Below are 17638 nucleotides of genomic sequence, written 5' to 3' on the forward strand. Positions count from 1 at the left end.
AAGAAGCATCATATTTCAATTCTTAAAATTATTTCCTGATTATTTGCGGTGGGGTCACCATGACAGTGCAAGAATTTTTTTTAGATCGTAACGTGCAATCAAAATTCCATGTCTTGATAATTTTGTTTGTTTGTCGAGCATTTTGGACTTCCTCCCAAGCTCTAACATTGACAGCTCTTGAATTGCAATCAACTGCCGTTTTTTTTTAAAGGCGTCCTCTTCGAACGGAATTCGATCAGCCCGTAAGGTAGCCGGGTTATTCCCCGACACCGAGAGTAGAGTGCTCAGCGGTTGCGAACGACGACTGACCTAACCCACTCCTCTGGCTGAGTGCCAAGCAGAAATGAAGTTTAGTACATTTTTGTCTTTGGTATTTAACCGATGAATTCGCATACCTTGGCCACAAACTATCCTCGCCCAACGATGGAGAAACTGCAGCGCTACACCGAATCGGCAGAGGCTGGGCAGCATTTGAAAAGAATAAAAAGATCTTAACCTCCAATAGACTCCCAATCAAACTAAAATCAAAAATTTCAACACTTACGTTTTACCAGGAGTGCTATACAGTCTAGAATGTGTAAGTTGGACGTCCACAACAATAAAAAAAAAACTCACCACTTTCCAAAATCACATCATGAGAAGCATGACCAACAAAAGGCTACTTGACCACATAAAAATATAAGACCTAATGACTATAACGAAGCTACACCTAATTACAGTAAAAATGAAATAAAAAATTCTAAAGCTATTCGGCCATAAGCTACTAAAAGAAGATGAAAAAATCTGCATGAGAGAAATCTGCATGGAAGATAAAGTTAATGGAAAGAGAAAAAGAAGTAGACCACCAAGGCGATGGCATAACAACATCCAGGAATGGACCGAACTCAATTTGACGACACTGGGCGAGCTAGCTGAAAACCGTGACTCATTGAAACAGATCACCCATGTTGATGCGCAATCTGCTTCAAACGGAGATAGCGATTGAATAATGACCGATGGGGAATTAAACTTACGTGTACCGACGCAGAAGCTAGCACTCTAATCATTAGACCCTTGTGCCAGTTTTTATGATCCTGCGTTTATCAAGTAGAATCTTTATCCCAACTTGCTAATGTTATCATTTTTACATCGTTTCAATCTTGTTAGACGTAACAAAATAGCGCACAATGGCAACTTTTACTAGTTGGAACGTTGGCTGTTTTACTTTGATAAAGTCTTATTGCTCATGGTGTTCCAATTGAATTTGACTTGTAAAGTTTGGCTTTGTTCTATTCAATGCAGTTTCATAACCAGTACCTTACCTACGTTTAAAGCTATCCATTCCAACAATAGCTACCTATATGTGGCAGCAGGCTAAAAGCTAAGCGTGTATAATGAACGTCATCATTACAGCTGAGGTAAAACGTCGCAGTTTTTTTCCTGTCTCTTACGATGGAAAATCTTTGTTGGTTACTAATTTTTCAATTTGCTTCCACTGCTACGCAGTAACCTATTGAAGCAAGAATTTCAAAGCTGATCACACGAAAGCGCTAAAATAATGAAATATCATACACTGCAAGAAAAGAAAATTGTTTGCAGATCAAGTTAAAGATAAAGCCTATCTATTCGAGCTTGCCCAACCGGTAGAAACTTTCCATCTACCCATACCTTACTTGTTTTGTCTCACCAAACAAGGATTAGGTAGATTTTTTCAATAACGAAAACGTTTCTGTTCCGTTGCCATTTGATTTGAGAACCAAATCTACTTGAAAAAAATGTTTTCAAGTCAAATTGAATTTTAGCTTTCAACCGCATGTGTTTAAAAATCTTTTACCATAAAAGCATTCGGCCGGAGACTGGGAAGTAATCAAAAGAAGCCTGGAAAGTGCAAGAAAATTGGCTCATTTTTGACAAAAATATTAGGACAGTCCGTAGCGTTTTTTGTTCGAACCAAAACGCGATTTTACTTGTTCAGAAGTGATTTGAAATCAATCGAAACGAAAGTTCGATGTAAAAAAGTTTCAATTTTTTTTGTTTACAACAGCCCAGGTCCCAAACTAATATCTCCTCTCCCAAGATGGTCTGCCTGTAATACTGGTTGAAGTCGCAACGAGTTTTGTCAAAGCGAACAGTGGACATCAGTGGGAACAAATAGAACAACACTTTCCATTTTATTTTTATTGATTTTAAACTTTTAACACGTCGATCTCCACGCTAAAATGGCGTTTTAAGTTGTTTATTCCTCTTTTAATTTGTTGTGATGAGGTTTTGTTACATAAGTACAAGGAAAAGGAAAAGTAGCCCACCGTCAATCGGAATTTCCGTTTAAGATTTTTCATCCTTGTGGACAGACTTCAATTAGGTTGAGCATTTTAATTGATAATATTGTTTACTGCACATATGAGGAAACTATTCAAAAAACGCTTAAAATAGCTGTTGTTTTTTAACCCAGCTACTAAATCAGTTCTTTTTACGTTTAATTAACACCTGCAGACGTTAAATCGATGTGACATGGACGGGTTTGATAGGCTAGGCAGTGCCACAACAAAAATATGGACATGTTCTTTAACAGCAAAATGTAACAAATCTCACAATTGACGTGGGAGACATTGTCCCAGACAACAAAATCTGTCATTTTTACATTGATTCAACGTTGAATCAATGTAAAAATGACGGATTTTGCTGTGTGGGTTGTTTTCATGTTACATTCATGAGTCAAAAAAGTTAAAGCACAAAATAACAAGTTTTAAATTATTCTTTTGACGCAAAAGCGCTGGACTACAGCAGGTCACGTGACCGATGCGACCATTTATTGGAAAAGCATCAAATGAAGTTGTTTACTGGTCGTATCCCATTCGCACGCAATGAATCTCAACTTGACCAGCATTTTAATTAAACTTGGCTTTGACGCTGAAATTATCAGAAAGCCGAAGCTTTACAAGTTGATGGTATCAGCGAGAAATATTTAGCGGTTTAACGGGTTATTTATCGCCTGATTTGTGATAAAAAGTTCAAAAATTTTACATTATTCTTACTTTGATTTAAAAAAATAAAACGTAAAATGTATGAAAGAAAGCTGCCTGAAACAATTTTTTTTGGTGGAAATGCAACAAAAACGAATTTATTTCAAAGATTCCTTTGAAAGAAAATGAAAATGAAAGACTAAAAATTGTTCATCAAAAAATATTTTAACATCTAAACAAAAACCGTTTGAACAATCCTAAGCGAAAACTGAACTCAAGGTTTACCCAACGCTTCATCATTAATGATAAGTTTAAATAGTGATTAGTCAATAGTGCTTCTGTCTGTCAAAACCCCATTGTCTTACTAAGTCTAAAAACGAGGAGCAAAGGTATGCAATTTAAGATATTGCAGTCACTGAATAAGAGAGCAAATTTAATGAACCAGAACAGAAAAATAGTATGATATATGAAACTATTTTCACCAAAAAATACCTCGTGTGTTATTGTTTTGGTTTAAAAAATAGCTTTTATTTAAAAAGCACCTGCATACTTAGGAAAGAGATTTTGATAAGGGTTGCAAATCAATGTCAAACTGAAGCTACTGCACAACAGCGCACAGTTTTGGTTTCGATAAACTTATTAAGTTACATAAAAGGCGGCACAGACTAAATATAAATAACTCATTTAAATTCCGAAATGTTTAATGAATAGGCTTGTGCTGAAGTCATACATAAATCACTTTTAACTTCACAAATGTAGATACAGACGATCTCCCATAAATCACTTTGCCTCATACTTTGATGGGAAAGTTTATGACGTAACAGTCGCGTGTGGAAACGGAAGAGATTCATCAAGGAGCCTCAAAGCCCGTGTTGGAAGTGAGACTAATCAATAGAAAGTTACTCATCCAGAAGTAAGTCAGCGCTAGCGATGATTTAAAAAGCATACTTTCAACACAATGCGGTGCCGGTTGATATAATTATAAGTAGGCTGTTTTTTTCTTAAGCTACTTGGGTGTTTTTATTTCACTGGCCAAGCGTCGATTTGTCATACTGTGGACATTTGTTTCAGATGACGATTTCAAAATGATACGGTAAATAAACAACTTCACGAGCAAGGTGAGTGTTTGAGTTTGGCCAAGCCCGGTTTGAAACCTCAGATGTTACATAAGCACTTGCTAAATCTGACTCGTAATATTTTTAATTAAAATTGATTGCATTTTAACAATTCATCAAATAAAACGTTCATACGATGACTGACTGCAACTTGCAAAGGATTACTAGTTGATGTTTGTTGTATTAACAGCAAATAAAAAGTAGAAAATTTCTTGTCAGATTGAAATGAAATGTCAAAACAATTTTTGTCTAAAATTTTGAAAAACAACCGAAAAGGGACAATTGGTTCTTTGACATGTGGAAGGAATTTTGAATTTGCAATATTTCCTACGTAGGTTACTTTTCGGAGGGAATATTCACAAACTCTTCTCCCTCGATGTATCTGTTGTTTCTAAACCACAATCAGAAAACCTCACAGACGATGTTCCGTAGTTTTTTTAAGTTTTGGAAAGTTTTGTATGGTGCAATAAAAAACAAAAAAACTTGAATTTAGAGAGATTTCTTGGCGCTATTTTCATTTTTTTTGTGTAAAGCTGTTTTTGCAGCATAGGCTGCATGTGCAGGTACCGCTTTTTATCGAGTGTCTAAAAACCAACGCAATTTTTGCTACGATCTAGTTCAAACAGCGACATTTCACGCATGTCTCTTCTGCTATCAGCAATAAGTTGAATGTAATTGGCGTAAAACAAAGATAACGACTGTTTACGCGATAAGAAAGTGCGAGAACAACTTCGATTGCTTATCCAAGTGAGATCTGGCCAGCAAGATATCCCAATCAAACTGCGCGTAATTGCATTGTTTATTAATACAATACGTGCGTCATTGGTCACTTTGAAAAACGTAACATAGGTCAGATGTTTGTTCTCAGGCAACTTTTTGCTGGAAAACTAAATCGCTTTTTGCGTTAGTTTAGCATTTAAATCGCGTTAGTTTAGCGTTTAGTGACATTACACATACCACATTGCTGTAAAACAAAAAACCCAGCAAACTGTTGGATTGTGAAACTTGAGATAAGGCTAGTATCTTCAAAAACCTGTTCAGTTTGCGTAAAAGTGTATTACGCAAGATCTGCGAAATTTGCGTCATGATTCCGGCTAAGACGTCAGATGTGAAGTCATGCTACTTGCTCTTGCAAAACTTTTCCAAGGTTGAACATCTGTTAAATTTTGCAGCACATATGAAAATTTCGCTGCAATCTTATTGCCGAGTTGTTCTAACAATGTAACAAATCACAATTTTAAAAACATGGATAAAAGCTTACCAGCAGAAAGCCTACTAATATTGAAAAATCAGTTTTCTAAAAAAAGGTTGATGTAGATTTGGATTTGAATAGTAAAGGAAAATCACTAAGTGATGCAAGTTTACTTTACAATGGTTTCAACAAACTTTGACTTCTGCAAATTGTTCTATTTTTTATGTTTATGTGTGTATACGCTTCTACGAGCGAAATCAGAGCCAGCTCGCCATCTATCAGCGATTTTGTATTTCTCAATTTTGTACTTAAGCTAATATGTTCCTTCCTTCAACTCTCAAAATAATAAGAAACAACATTTGAGAAAAATTTGACTTACAGAAAAATGTATTCAACTCTCCAAAAGTAGGCTACATAATGTCTAGAATTTTTCTGGGAGTCTAGCATAGCATAGACCTATAAAAAGTATGTTGCTTACTGCCGAAGCGGTGAGCTAAGTTTTATGTCGGTTTTAATAAAAACAGTCCAAAAACGTCATGCTCGTCTGCTGCTATAAAGAGTAGGCATATGGGTAAAATTATAATCTGGGGTGGTAAAGGATAGACCTTCGGTCCCAGAGGCTCACACGACGACGAGCGTAGTTATCGTTGTAATGTAAAAAAGTAGTAATAAAAGATAAGCTTTCCAATAAACAAAGAATTGTTTCCCAGATTTTAAGCAGCAATCAAAATCGTTCCAGCAGCCTACTGAAATCTTCTTAAACCATCTATTTAAAATCATCCGGATCTTTCCATGAACAACAAATTGTACACTCAAGTGACCTACGTAATGAAGGCACGTGCGCGTGAGGACAAGGACGAACAATTATTGTTTGTAAACTTTCTTTGTGCTTTATTTTACAAAAAAAAAAACTATAAAAAGGCTTAAACAAAACGACTGTTATGGGTTCACGCATCCCGCTGTTTTTGAAAGTTACGGAACCGCAGCTCCGGTATGAAAGAGTCGAAAGCGGCTCCGAAGCAGCAGATTGTAGGTCATTGTCGCAAATGTCACTTGTTGCATAACGGATAACAGAGAATGTGATTCGATTTCATAGACAGATGTCTAAGCAGTTCAGCTCACGCGATTACGGACCAACCTATCATTTCGCAATATGCATCAAACTCCTCCCAGCTGGCAAATTTACCTTTTTATATCATTTCAATCTCTGGAGACGTAAAAAGGACAACTTTCGCTAGCTTGACTTTGAACAAATAGAAGAAAAATTAACGTTCCACAGACACTAGTTTAATAGCAATTTACTCTCTTGGCCGAAACGGCTTATCAGTCTGAAGTGGACAATTGTAAGTTATCACGGAAACGTTGCAATTTCAGCATTCAATAAACGGTGATTGTCTGCACAGATTAGATCTATTAAAAAATGATAATGCCACATTACTGACACTATGAAGTGATATCACAAGATGGACTAAAGTGTAACTTAATGGAAGCTAACTTTAGGCTATTTGAATCCAAAAAGTATAGGTTTAGTTTGAGCATAATGATTTTTCTCCAATTAAACACTAGCAGTGGATACACAAGTAAAAATCTGTATAACGAAATTAAAATATTTTGATCATACAGTGCAAAATACTATAAGTATTTCGTGAACACTCAAAGTTAATTTGCCACTGAAATTTCAAACTCGTAAGTAATGGAATATTCTTTCTGGTCATCAAAATCACTTGTTTTTGAATTGATTTTACTGCTGCAAACGTTAAACAACTTAACCAATGTGAAAAGAAGCCATTTTGCATGCTTGCTAGGTCACCTATAGAATCCTAGAAAGCTGAGTGCACTTCATCAAAAATATATTTGTTCAATATTCAAATTTTATTTTTGAAAAAAGAAGCTATTAGTGAAAAAGTAACAAGAGTTATCTGTTTGAAACTTAAAAGATAATGAGTTCTTCGAATGACCTTGTATGCTTCAATGCAAAACTATCACTTGTTAATCTCAGTAATCTACATATTTTTGCACTTGGAAGTTGCAACTGATAAGACAACTAGGCTACAGGTGACATGTTGTAAACTTGTAATTCCAACGGATAATAAAACTTTTTTCCGCAAAAAAATTGATGGCAAAAACAAATATACGCTTTGCATGGATTAACTGAGAGAGAAGTACTAAAGGCTGCTTCGAAAGAAACGTCTTGTGATACAAAATGGAGTAATACCAGATTCATTGATACAGTTGTCCCCGCTTATCAAGCCCACCTCCGAACCGGACGATTTTAGGCTTAATTAGTGGGGGATGATTCTCTGCCACTCCAATACGTTCAGTAATCCCGGACCGGAGCAAATTGAGCTTACAAAGCAGATGGGCTATTAACGGTGGGCTTAATAAGCAGGGGCTATTGTAGATGTGAACATTTTGCTTCACCCTCCAACACTTTCGTTTCGGTTGTAATCTCGAGTAGTGTGTAGGCAAATGCGAAGTATGAAAGTACTTTTCATTTTGAGTAAACCAGTCGAAACTGATGTGGCGATCCGTTGCGGTTGCCATTTGTCAGCTTAGGAGGAGGACTATTAGTTGAAAAACTATTTGAAAGTTTAGGCGGTGGCAACACTGTAGGAGCAAAAGTTGACGCGTGGGATCCAGAAGAACTACCAGGTGGTCTTAATAAATAAGGTGATTCCGATCCAGACCTGGAGGAGTTTACGGTACTACTTTGCTGGTGGTACCTCCTGCTGATGTCAGTTTCACTGGAGGAGGGTGTAACCATCATCATTCTGTTGCTCTGAACTCTCGAGGTGCTGGCTTCTGGCGACACCAAGACTGGTTGAAATTTGGCAAAAACTCGATTGAAATTTCCTTCGCGGTTGCTTAGTTCCATCCGTAGTCGATCAATTTCTCGTCGCAAAGCTTCTATCTCTTCGCTCTAAATAGGAAAAAATATCAAAGAGCAGGCAAAATCACAGGTTTGACACGATAGTAAATGTTTCTATATTACACGTTTGTTCTCTTCAGTAGGCTAAGGCAGAACATGCAGGTCTGGCGAACCAAGACAACTTTTTTTAGATTTTGCAAAGCTCTCATTATGTGTAACCTTGCTTTCGTATTTGGATTGACAACAATTAAACATTTCTTTGTTTATTGGAAAGTATAAATAACAGATGAATAAGAATAGCCAAATGTAGCTAATTACGAGTAAAACTGAACTAAAGCATTTTTAAAAACAAGCCAAGAAAAATTGTAAAAATGGTTAGTTGGTTTTGAATCTTTATTCTCAAACTGACAAAGGCTTTGATAGGGTATTTCTGGCGGTTTTCGCATACTTTGACTTGGGGGGGTCACCATGGCTTTGCAGTGATGTACGCGCATACGAAAAATGTTGACGCCATTAGCGTAAACGCAAACATTCGAAAAAACATACGCCGTATGCGTCAACGCAACTTGTAAAAAAAGTTGGCGGCGTCAACGTCAGCGCATACACTAGCGTAAACTAATTTTGTTTGCTAGGTGCCAAACATTCACACGGTATAAACCACTCGAAACAAACAAGTTTTATTTTGAATTTCCACGAAGAAACACAAGCATCTGAAAGTGTTCATCTGACAATTTGCTGCGTTTTGGTTTCAATATGCCTTTGCCCATTGAAAACATTCTTTCAACTGCAGCGCTGGAAGGTATTGGCGTGTTGTAGAGAAAAGAATACATTAAAAAGTATGCGTTGACGCTATGCGCTAAAAAACCGCGAAAACTTTACGGCGTAGCCTCAAGCGCAAACTATCCAAAAAAGTGTGGCCGCAAGCGTTAGCGCAAACAAAAAGTATACGCCGCAAATATGCGGCGTAGAATTTGCGGCGTATACGTACATCTCTGGCTTTGATGCGCAGGCTTTTGATGCAGGGCCAGTTACCGAGATTGGCAGAGTGAAGTTCTGATTGCTGTTGCCGGGAAATTATTCCATCCACTAGTTGCCACTGAATGGAAAGCAGTCCTAAAATGCGTTGCTCAAGCGCACACCTTGACAGCCAAACTAGCGCCGCGTGATTTTGAGTCAGGTGCTTAACCACTAAGCTAACGAGGCAGACTAAATAGAAAAAAAAGTATGCGAGTCAAGTTACTTTTCGCTTGAAGAATGATGTGACTGACCTTGTTGTCCGGTTTTCTTGATAACGGTACTGAAAATTGGGCAACCTTATTAAAGTTGTAATTTTTGCTTTGTGCTTTTCTTTTCAATTCTCTTTTGGCAAATTTAATTTCTTCTTCGGCAAGTTGCAGTTTCTTTGCCATTTCGTCAGCTTTTCTTGTGGTGTCTTCTAAGGACTGCGGCAAAAAGCAAACAAACCGTCTCACTACAACATATCTGAACTTCCTTTCCAATAATCCACCCATTTCTTTTTTTTATTATCAAATTGATATTGAAGTTTTTAAATCATATTTTTATCGTTTTGTTATAATATATAGCCCCATAGCGCTACTAACGGAAACAGTTTAAGAATCACAAAACAAATACATTTTCTTATATAAATTAATCTTAACCACGTTATTCAGATAAAATATTGCTTCGGAACAAACAATTCACTTTTTAAATGCATTTTTTACAAAGGAGTAAAGGTTATCGTTTGTATCAAATGAGTTATTGCAAAAGCAACTGCAATACAAAAGTTTTTACTGAAATCTAACCTTATTAAGTCTCATGACCGTCGTCTGGGATTCGGTTAATTTGTCTTCTGTATGACGTTTCTGCATTTTCTGTTCATCCAGTTCGCGTTCGTTTGTCTACATGTGTAACGAGCATGCCGTTTGATATTTGTTTACCATATTGATCTTGCATTCGCCACTCAGTTAAACATCGGTTTACTTGATGATAAAAACAGTGGGTTTCACTTTAAGGAACCTTGTGGTATATTGCAACTTCAGCTTTGCTAACTGTATAAAATCTTTTTACAGTTTTCCTTCATATTACCTTGCATTGGTCGTGCAGTCTTTTGTGGATTGTCTTTAGTTTTAGCAGCTCAGCTTCTCTTTCTGCAAGTCTTACGTTAGTTTGTTCAAGAATGTCCGATACCCCATTTGTCCCTTGCTTTGTTCTCTCCAGCTCTTTCTGTGCCTGTTCAATTGACAACAAAATTCAGTTTGAATATTGCTTGCGTAGATCTTGCAAGCATATTGTACTAAAAATAGGAAGTTCAATCTTTTGATAGAGTTAACTGGTTTTGAGGAATTAGTTCTTTGGATCACAATAGCTTACGCTTTTAAAATCAGAACAAGTATTTTACAGTTAGTAAAAACTTTATCCATTAAATATGCTTGCAGTAGTCTAAGTTAGAAAATTTTAAACCTCTGCTATCTTTTCAATTAGCAGTTCTTAACCTGGGGTCGATTGACCTCATTGGGTTTTGTCGAAACTTTTAAGGGGGCCTTTATCCATTGATTTTAAAAAAGTACTCACACTTCAGGCTTCAGCACTGTCACCTAACTCCCTAATTCACAGAGTAGTTTTGGAAAATTTCTACCCAGGATTGCTGATAGACGTTTTAGCGTGGCAATCACTCGCGATGGGTCCGTGGCGTGACTACAGAGCTTTTGGTCTACTTACAAGAAACAAACTTATTCATTCACTTTGTGTTTTTGACTATCAATAACAAAAAACTGTACATCAATGCTTCAAAACTGTAAAATTAAAACTGTAAAGTCTACAGTAGCCTACATAGAACCAAAAATTTAAAAAGTCAAAACAATAATTCTTTGCGACAAAATAGAAACGGTTACGGAAGCTTACTTATTTCAATATAGCACTGCTTCAAGATAAATCAACTTTGACCTGGGAAAGTAGTTCCTTGAACTGCAACGTTTGGTTTCGTTCGTCGATTAAATCTTGTTTCATTGTTTCCATTCTTTCCTGCGTTTCCTTCAGCAGCAGGGCAGTGTTGTCCGCAGCTTGGCCAACTTCGCGCTGCCTTTGACGAGTAGCATCTCGCAGTAGAAATTCCAGCCTTTCACTGTTTGCTTGTGCTTCCTAAGCAAAAACATAAAACATACTTAGAAATTGAATGTGGATAATAATTTATTTTTCAAAACAATTACAGTTAAAAATATAGTAAAACAAAACCTAAAACAGCTTTAAAATGGTGCTTAAGCTACCAGTGGCGTATATTTCAGATATTCACCAAACGCTCGTTAATACCAAGGCAACAATTTTTATTTAAAATAACCTATGCGGAATTTTGTGATCGTTCAAACAACTTTTTTAAAACAGTTTGCTTGCCCTTTTAAAATCCTTATTGATTTATTCCTTACGATTCACTAAGCCAGTGGTTCCCAACCTTTTTTGTTACGTTCCTCCCTTTGCCTATTTTGGAACTATTCATTCCTCCCCATATTACTAAAAACAAAAAAGGGAGTCCTAAATTTTAGAAACCCTAGAATTTTAACTAAAATGGTTTCTCTACAATTCCCCCAGATAGAAACCATTATGCTAGGGTTCTAAGACTCCTTCGTCATTCCGATCGGAAGTAAAAACGGGATCTGGGACTGCACAGCTGGCGGTCTATAAAAATTACCGCCTAAACCAGTTTTGGTTTGGCTTATCAAAACAATCACTCGAGTCGAAGTCGCAATTGGCCAACTTAAAATTATACCAAATCACAAAATTAGTGAAATCGCCCATTGTGCCGATCATCCTCATTCTGCGCAAGAGGAGCCCAGGGTGGGTGAAGGTTTTTTATTGGCGTGTAAGCAGCCCACATAACCGACTTCGGTGGGTATCGTCCTAATGATTTTTTCCCTTCACACGTAACATCACTAAAAAAACATAAAGAATTATTTGACATATCAATTTAGTTCATAATACAACTCATTGCGAAATTTGCTCTTGTTTGTGCTCGGTAAGTAGTTGTATGCGCGGCACAGTTCGTGACAGTGCACAACACAGGTCTCCTCAACATTAATTTGGTTTTTTTGTTTGCTCTTAATCTGCAACAGAGCAGAAAATCCTGACTCACATGGGTAAGCCGACACAAAAAGAATAAGAATACGAAAAGCTGTTTCTGTTGTTTTGGGGTAAGAATCTTTGGTAATAATCTGCACAAGACAATGATATGTTACTAAAATATTGAACAATACCACTATATGTTGTAGAAAATTGCAAGTAGGCCTACCGATAGAAAACTTGCAGCCAAATAAAAAGTTAAAGTAGCCCAAAAAGTCGCAAGTCGCCAATCCATATTTTTTGTAGGCTAGCCCTATAAAAAGTAGCTCAATCAGGCAACACTGGATGCTCCAATGCTTTGACAAAGAAAAAGTCTTGCGTCATCATAACAGCTGTGTTGTCGAACTAATTTTGTAGTTACAAAGTAAGAAACAGTAGCCTACTCCATCACAGTTACAACACTTCAAGCTTATTCGATGCATGTGCGCGCTTGTCTTAATCTTTGCTCAATATTTTGCACTGATCTGAAGAAGATATCTAGTGAACATTTTCAATGTAAATTTTTTTAAAGTTTAATGAAATTCCTCCCTTGAACTCATGAAATTCCTCCCTAGGGAGGAATTCCTCCCCGGTTGGGAATCACTGCACTAAGCAATGTTCTCTTCAAGAATTTAAAGCAGAATTTCTTTCTCTCTTTTAACGCTTAATTTTTCATATTTCTTTCTCTATTATAATGGGCGGCAAAGAAACCTTTGGGATAATCATGGCTTCCGAGAGTAATCAGGACTGGTTGAGAAACAACATGAAAAATGGGCCACAAAAAAAACAATTTTCAGCAAAAATAAAAACAACATGTTCGTATCATGCGTTGCATGGTGTGTCTTTAGCTGAACATAGTTTACTTTCTTCAGCGTAAAACTGAAATCCTTTAAAATTTCTTGCACATGCCCGCAACTGCCCTTCAGACATACGATGAAAATTTCCACACAACTTCAAACTTATCGACGACATGTTTGAGTTTGTTGATACATTTGTGAATAGACTAGAGCCAAGCAGAGGTAAGAGGAGCGCTACTTTTGTAGCGTTGCTACTTAGGGCGCTACTATTTTGATAGCGCTACGCTACATTTTTGTTGGAGTAGGGGCGCTACTTTTTTACTAATGTAGCGGTAGAGAAAAGGCGCTAAAGTTCTTTTAGTTGCACTCCCGCTACCCGCTATACTTTCAAACTTACCCTGGAGAAGTTCCACGCTTTTTTCAGCTCTTTAACTATTGAAAGTTGGACCTACAAGATTTCCGCTCTGCAAATAGCTACATTAACAAAGAACCATAAATAATGGAACATGTCTTGAACAGTAATCTGATACTGTAGATGTACTGACAATAATCAGGTGGGAGTTGAATATAAGTAGCAGAAAATCGTGTGGCCACAGTTTTGATGGAGTTAAGGTTTGATTTCAGTAATCTAAGTTATACCAATATACAGTAGATCTGTAAAAACAAATTCCTAGCATGATACACATGTTTTGCTTAGATTCAACGAGAAGGTTACAAAATAAAATTTTATTATGTTTCCATTGTCATAAGGTAACTGAAAAGTATCTTTAGAATTACTGATATATCACAACCCCAGACAGCAAACCAGGCCCGTAGCCAGCCGGGGGCCAGGGGGGGCCTCGCCCCCCCTGAAAAAAAATTCGCCCCCCCTGGCAAAATCCCAACATTCTTGAGCAACAGCTGCAATTATAATGATTTTGCCCATTTTCCCGTTGCACAGCTCCAACTGGCCCAATTAACTACAATTGTTTTGTTTAGTTAACAGCTATTTTGATTAAACAATATCGCCCCCCCCCCTAACTCCTCCTTTGGCAACCTCAACAGGTTCAATTCAACCAAGGCCAACACGTGTTAGGTTGGTAAAAAGATTGTTAGAAACTGTGTAAAATAAAAATGTTTTGGGAAAGAATGATAACCTAACAAAGAGGGAATGGATTTCCAGCAGGCCTACAAACCGGTACAAATTAGGCTATACTTAATTCTTACCATTCTTAAATACTTACCATACTTAATTCATACCCATTACTTACCATACTTAATTCCAACGGTCAGTGATAACCAATCTGTGCAGTGATAAACCAAATTTGTGCAGTTAAGCAGTGTTTATTTTTTTTCTTCAATCCAATCAGTGTAAATAAATTTTGTTTCTAGTTTTCTGATCTGTGAAGTGTTCAACCTTGCAGCAGATATTGCTACATTTGAATCTAGCACTGCCGTTTGTGAGTGTGGATTCTCAGTGTTAACAAGGGCTGACGCTCCCACTAGACGGAGCATGTTACAACCAAGACAGGCAAACTTAGTGCTTATGGCCTTTGAACATTCTGTATCGAAATCTATCGATTTAGACTTGTTTGTGAGACGGCTTGCATCCAAACATCCGCGACTGCAATTGCAATAGACTAGCTCACGGTTGTATAGGCGGAATGTAATCATATCATATATATCAAAATCCTCGGCACTAGCTTCTTCGAGCCAGTAAAAGTTTTTGCTCGTAACAAGTACCGCTATTTATACAACAAGTCAACAATTGCTTTGTTATGTTGGTCATTGTAATATGGTTGCCGTGATAAGAGACCAGTGTTGGTCTTAACCAGTGGCGTAGCCAAAGGGGGGGGGGGTTACAACACCCCCCCTTTGGCACGCGTGTGACGTCACGATATTGAGAATGATGCTTTCAGTCTCTTTATGCTTGAGCATGATGCTTTCAGTCTAAAAAAATTTGCCTAATTTTAAACAAAACTGCATTAAAAGAGCGAGTTGTGCCAATACCTAACATTCAAACATCTCAGCCAGGAATTAGCAACAAGAAAACATAGAGACTTAGCTTTATTTCCGAAAAATGCTGAAGAAAACATGATCTTATCCTTTTGCTATGCCACCTGACAGCACCATTTTACAGGAATATTCATACCCACATTTTTGTTGAAAATGCTCTCAGAATGCACCAAATTCAAAGTAATTTTTCAAAATTTTCTGGGGGAGGCCCCCCAGACCCCCCGTCGCTGGGTGTCGTCTTAGGCGAACACGCCGTCGGGCTTCGCCCGCCGGTCGTCAAAACCTCTCCTTTCAAAATTCCTGGCTACGCTACTGGTCTTAACACCAAACTGACATATTGCAATTTTTGTGGATACCGGTGTTTAAGAGGTTAAAATGCCAAAATCATTCAAATTTTTTCGGCCCCCCCTTGCTCTGCGGTCTGGCTACGGCCCTGCAGCAAACCAACCGTTTTTACATTGATTCAACGTCTGCAGACGTTGAATCAATGAAAAAAATTGGTTGATTTGCTGTGTAGAAGACAGCTTGCAGATGCCAAGTTTCTACCAAGTCAGCTGCTCCCATTTAGGCATGTCCTTTAGTGTCTTGCTGAAACACAGGCGCGTGTCCTTGAGCGGTGTCGAACCGACATCCTTCGAGCGTCGTGCAGGTGCTATCACTAATCGCCCACAAAGCTGACATAGATTTTATAGGTAGAGCATCATTTTCGGGGTATTTAAATGTTATCTAACGCCAATTTCTTGTTTTTCTTCCATCTCTTTATATGATAACAGATATAGGCTAGACCTGTGATGCTTGTCGTCAGCCGATATAACCCAATATTTTGAACTCACGCCTCCATTTATTTCAGAAAAATTGAGTGTTGAATAAAATTACTTTTGAAACCAGAGTGTATAACGGACCTATACATAGTCAGGGCCTTTGAAAAGATGATTTGGCCCTGGCAACAATAAAAGGCCGAGATCTCCAAACAAGACACCTCCAAAGAAAACAGGCTTTTAGAAGAGGCCTTTAAAGAAGGCCATGGGCTACCATATCTGCAATACTCTATTAGGCCTACTTTGATGATGCGTTGTATTTCCGCTTCGTAAGTTGTTTTTAACGCGTCTAATTCCACTTCTCTCTCGTGATTTCTGGAGAAAAGCATGTGAACAACCTACAAATAAAAACATCAATTGCTTCAATTGAAAATAAACAGTAACACACGAACTTTGCATTGACTGTTGAAACAAAAGTTTAATCCAAACGAGAAAGTACTTTAAGATTTTATGGCACACACTAGCTGCAAGGAGATTTTTTGTACAAGACTAAACGTGGTAGGCTACCAAGTTTCACGCACAATTTTAGATGATTTCTTTTACCTGTGTCAATTCTGCCACCTTTTTTGACATTTTAAATCCAAACGAGTCTTTTAAAAACCCTTGCTTTGGTGGCTCTGCTGAATGCTTTAATGCTAAACTGGCCATTTTCTGAGTTTATTCTGTTCAATTGCAGACTTACTGCTAAATCTACAACTAAAAACACATTATAAGTGTAAGCCTATTCATTAGGTTACGTTGAAGAAAGCGGTTCGACAAAGCTTATGTATAGAAAACGCTACTGTTTAAAAACACAATAAACTCGCCAATGCGTCTGTAATAGGATCTGAATGAACAATGAATTCTTTGTTGTTGTTTTATACCAATGTTGCCATGAAGACTTCTATTAGTCATAATTAGATTAACAAATGATCATGTTTTTTAAGCCATACTGTACTTTACAATTTACATCAACGCAACAGCACTAGTAGTTCTTCAATACGGTATCAACACTCATTTCAAACTTTGCGCGCGATAAGTTTTTGTCCAGAAGTTGAATTTTCATTTTGCATGTTTAGTTGTTTTCAGCAATATGTCCTGTGTTTTGCCATGCTAGACAGGTAGTCACTACCTGGTCTAGCCCCCTGAAGAAGTCAGTCGTGTCTGATTGACGAAACGTCGGAATAAAAGCAGATTGTCACTGTATACATCTTGTGATAGTTTAGCTTAATTTGCACCAGTAGAACATCTCATATCATTTAATTTAATGCCTGGTGAACAGCCTCATTCAATTTTCAGCATTTGTAAGTAGACTTGTAAAATAACGTAAAGAAAAGACCCTAACATTATCGTATTTTCATCACTAAGCTACAAATAGATAAGCTAATCTGTGGCAGCAGTAGCGTTGACATGGGGTGTCCAGGGGCAGGGAATACTTTTGACCTCAGCCCAGGCATGATTTTAGGGGCCCAAACTTCTCCAAGGGTCTCGGAATTTAAAAAAATCACTGCATATTCTATGGGTATAGTCAGAGGCGTAGAAACCGCCCTCCGATCGGAAGGGGCCCCGCAAGGAATGAGGGCCTCTCCGCCGAAGGTTTTGGAAGACTATCGAAATACAGGATATAACCACGTGGTCACAAATGCACGCAAAGTAGCAGAGCTTATTGGTATTGAGCAGGTGTTTTAAAAAAACACGGTGCAACGTAGGAAGAGAATGTTTGGTTACGAATGTGCTGATGATTCGAGTCGTCTTTCTGCTGAAGAAAAATTCAAATCGCAATTTTTTTCTCACTGATCAGGCCTTGTCTTCTGTTTCTTCGCGCTTTGATCGGACTCCACC

General features: G+C 37.6%; 1 protein-coding gene across 1 annotated transcript; it reads right to left on the reverse strand.

Moving 5' to 3' along the window:
* Positions 1-6199: 6199 nt before the first annotated feature.
* LOC145786629 (uncharacterized) lies at positions 6200-16575 on the reverse strand. The gene is made up of 7 exons (XM_082598320.1): positions 16361-16575; positions 16060-16155; positions 11062-11256; positions 10204-10347; positions 9921-10016; positions 9387-9560; positions 6200-8169 (listed from the first exon to the last, which is right to left on the reverse strand). The coding sequence occupies exons 1-7, from the start codon at positions 16463-16465 to the stop codon at positions 7741-7743; spliced, it is 1239 nt and encodes a 412-aa protein (XP_082454446.1). The 5' UTR covers positions 16466-16575; the 3' UTR covers positions 6200-7740.
* Between the last annotated feature and the right edge of the window lie 1063 nt (positions 16576-17638).

The sequence above is a fragment of the Aplidium turbinatum genome, chromosome 17, assembly GCF_918807975.1.
Source record: "Aplidium turbinatum chromosome 17, kaAplTurb1.1, whole genome shotgun sequence".
In the NCBI taxonomy this organism is placed as follows: domain Eukaryota; kingdom Metazoa; phylum Chordata; class Ascidiacea; order Aplousobranchia; family Polyclinidae; genus Aplidium; species Aplidium turbinatum.

What these genes read in the sequence shown, in the direction of transcription:
- LOC145786629 (XM_082598320.1), bottom strand. Translation starts at nt 16,465, where the DNA reads ATGGCCAGTTTAGCATTAAAGCATTCAGCAGAGCCACCAAAGCAAGGG. An exon ending in AGGTGGCAGAATTGACACAG is followed by an intron (nt 16,156 to 16,360) that starts GTAAAAGAAATC and finishes TTTTATTTGTAG; the next exon opens with GTTGTTCACATGCTTTTCTC. An exon ending in CAAGAAAACCGGACAACAAG is followed by an intron (nt 8,170 to 9,386) that starts GTCAGTCACATC and finishes TTTCCTATTTAG; the next exon opens with AGCGAAGAGATAGAAGCTTT.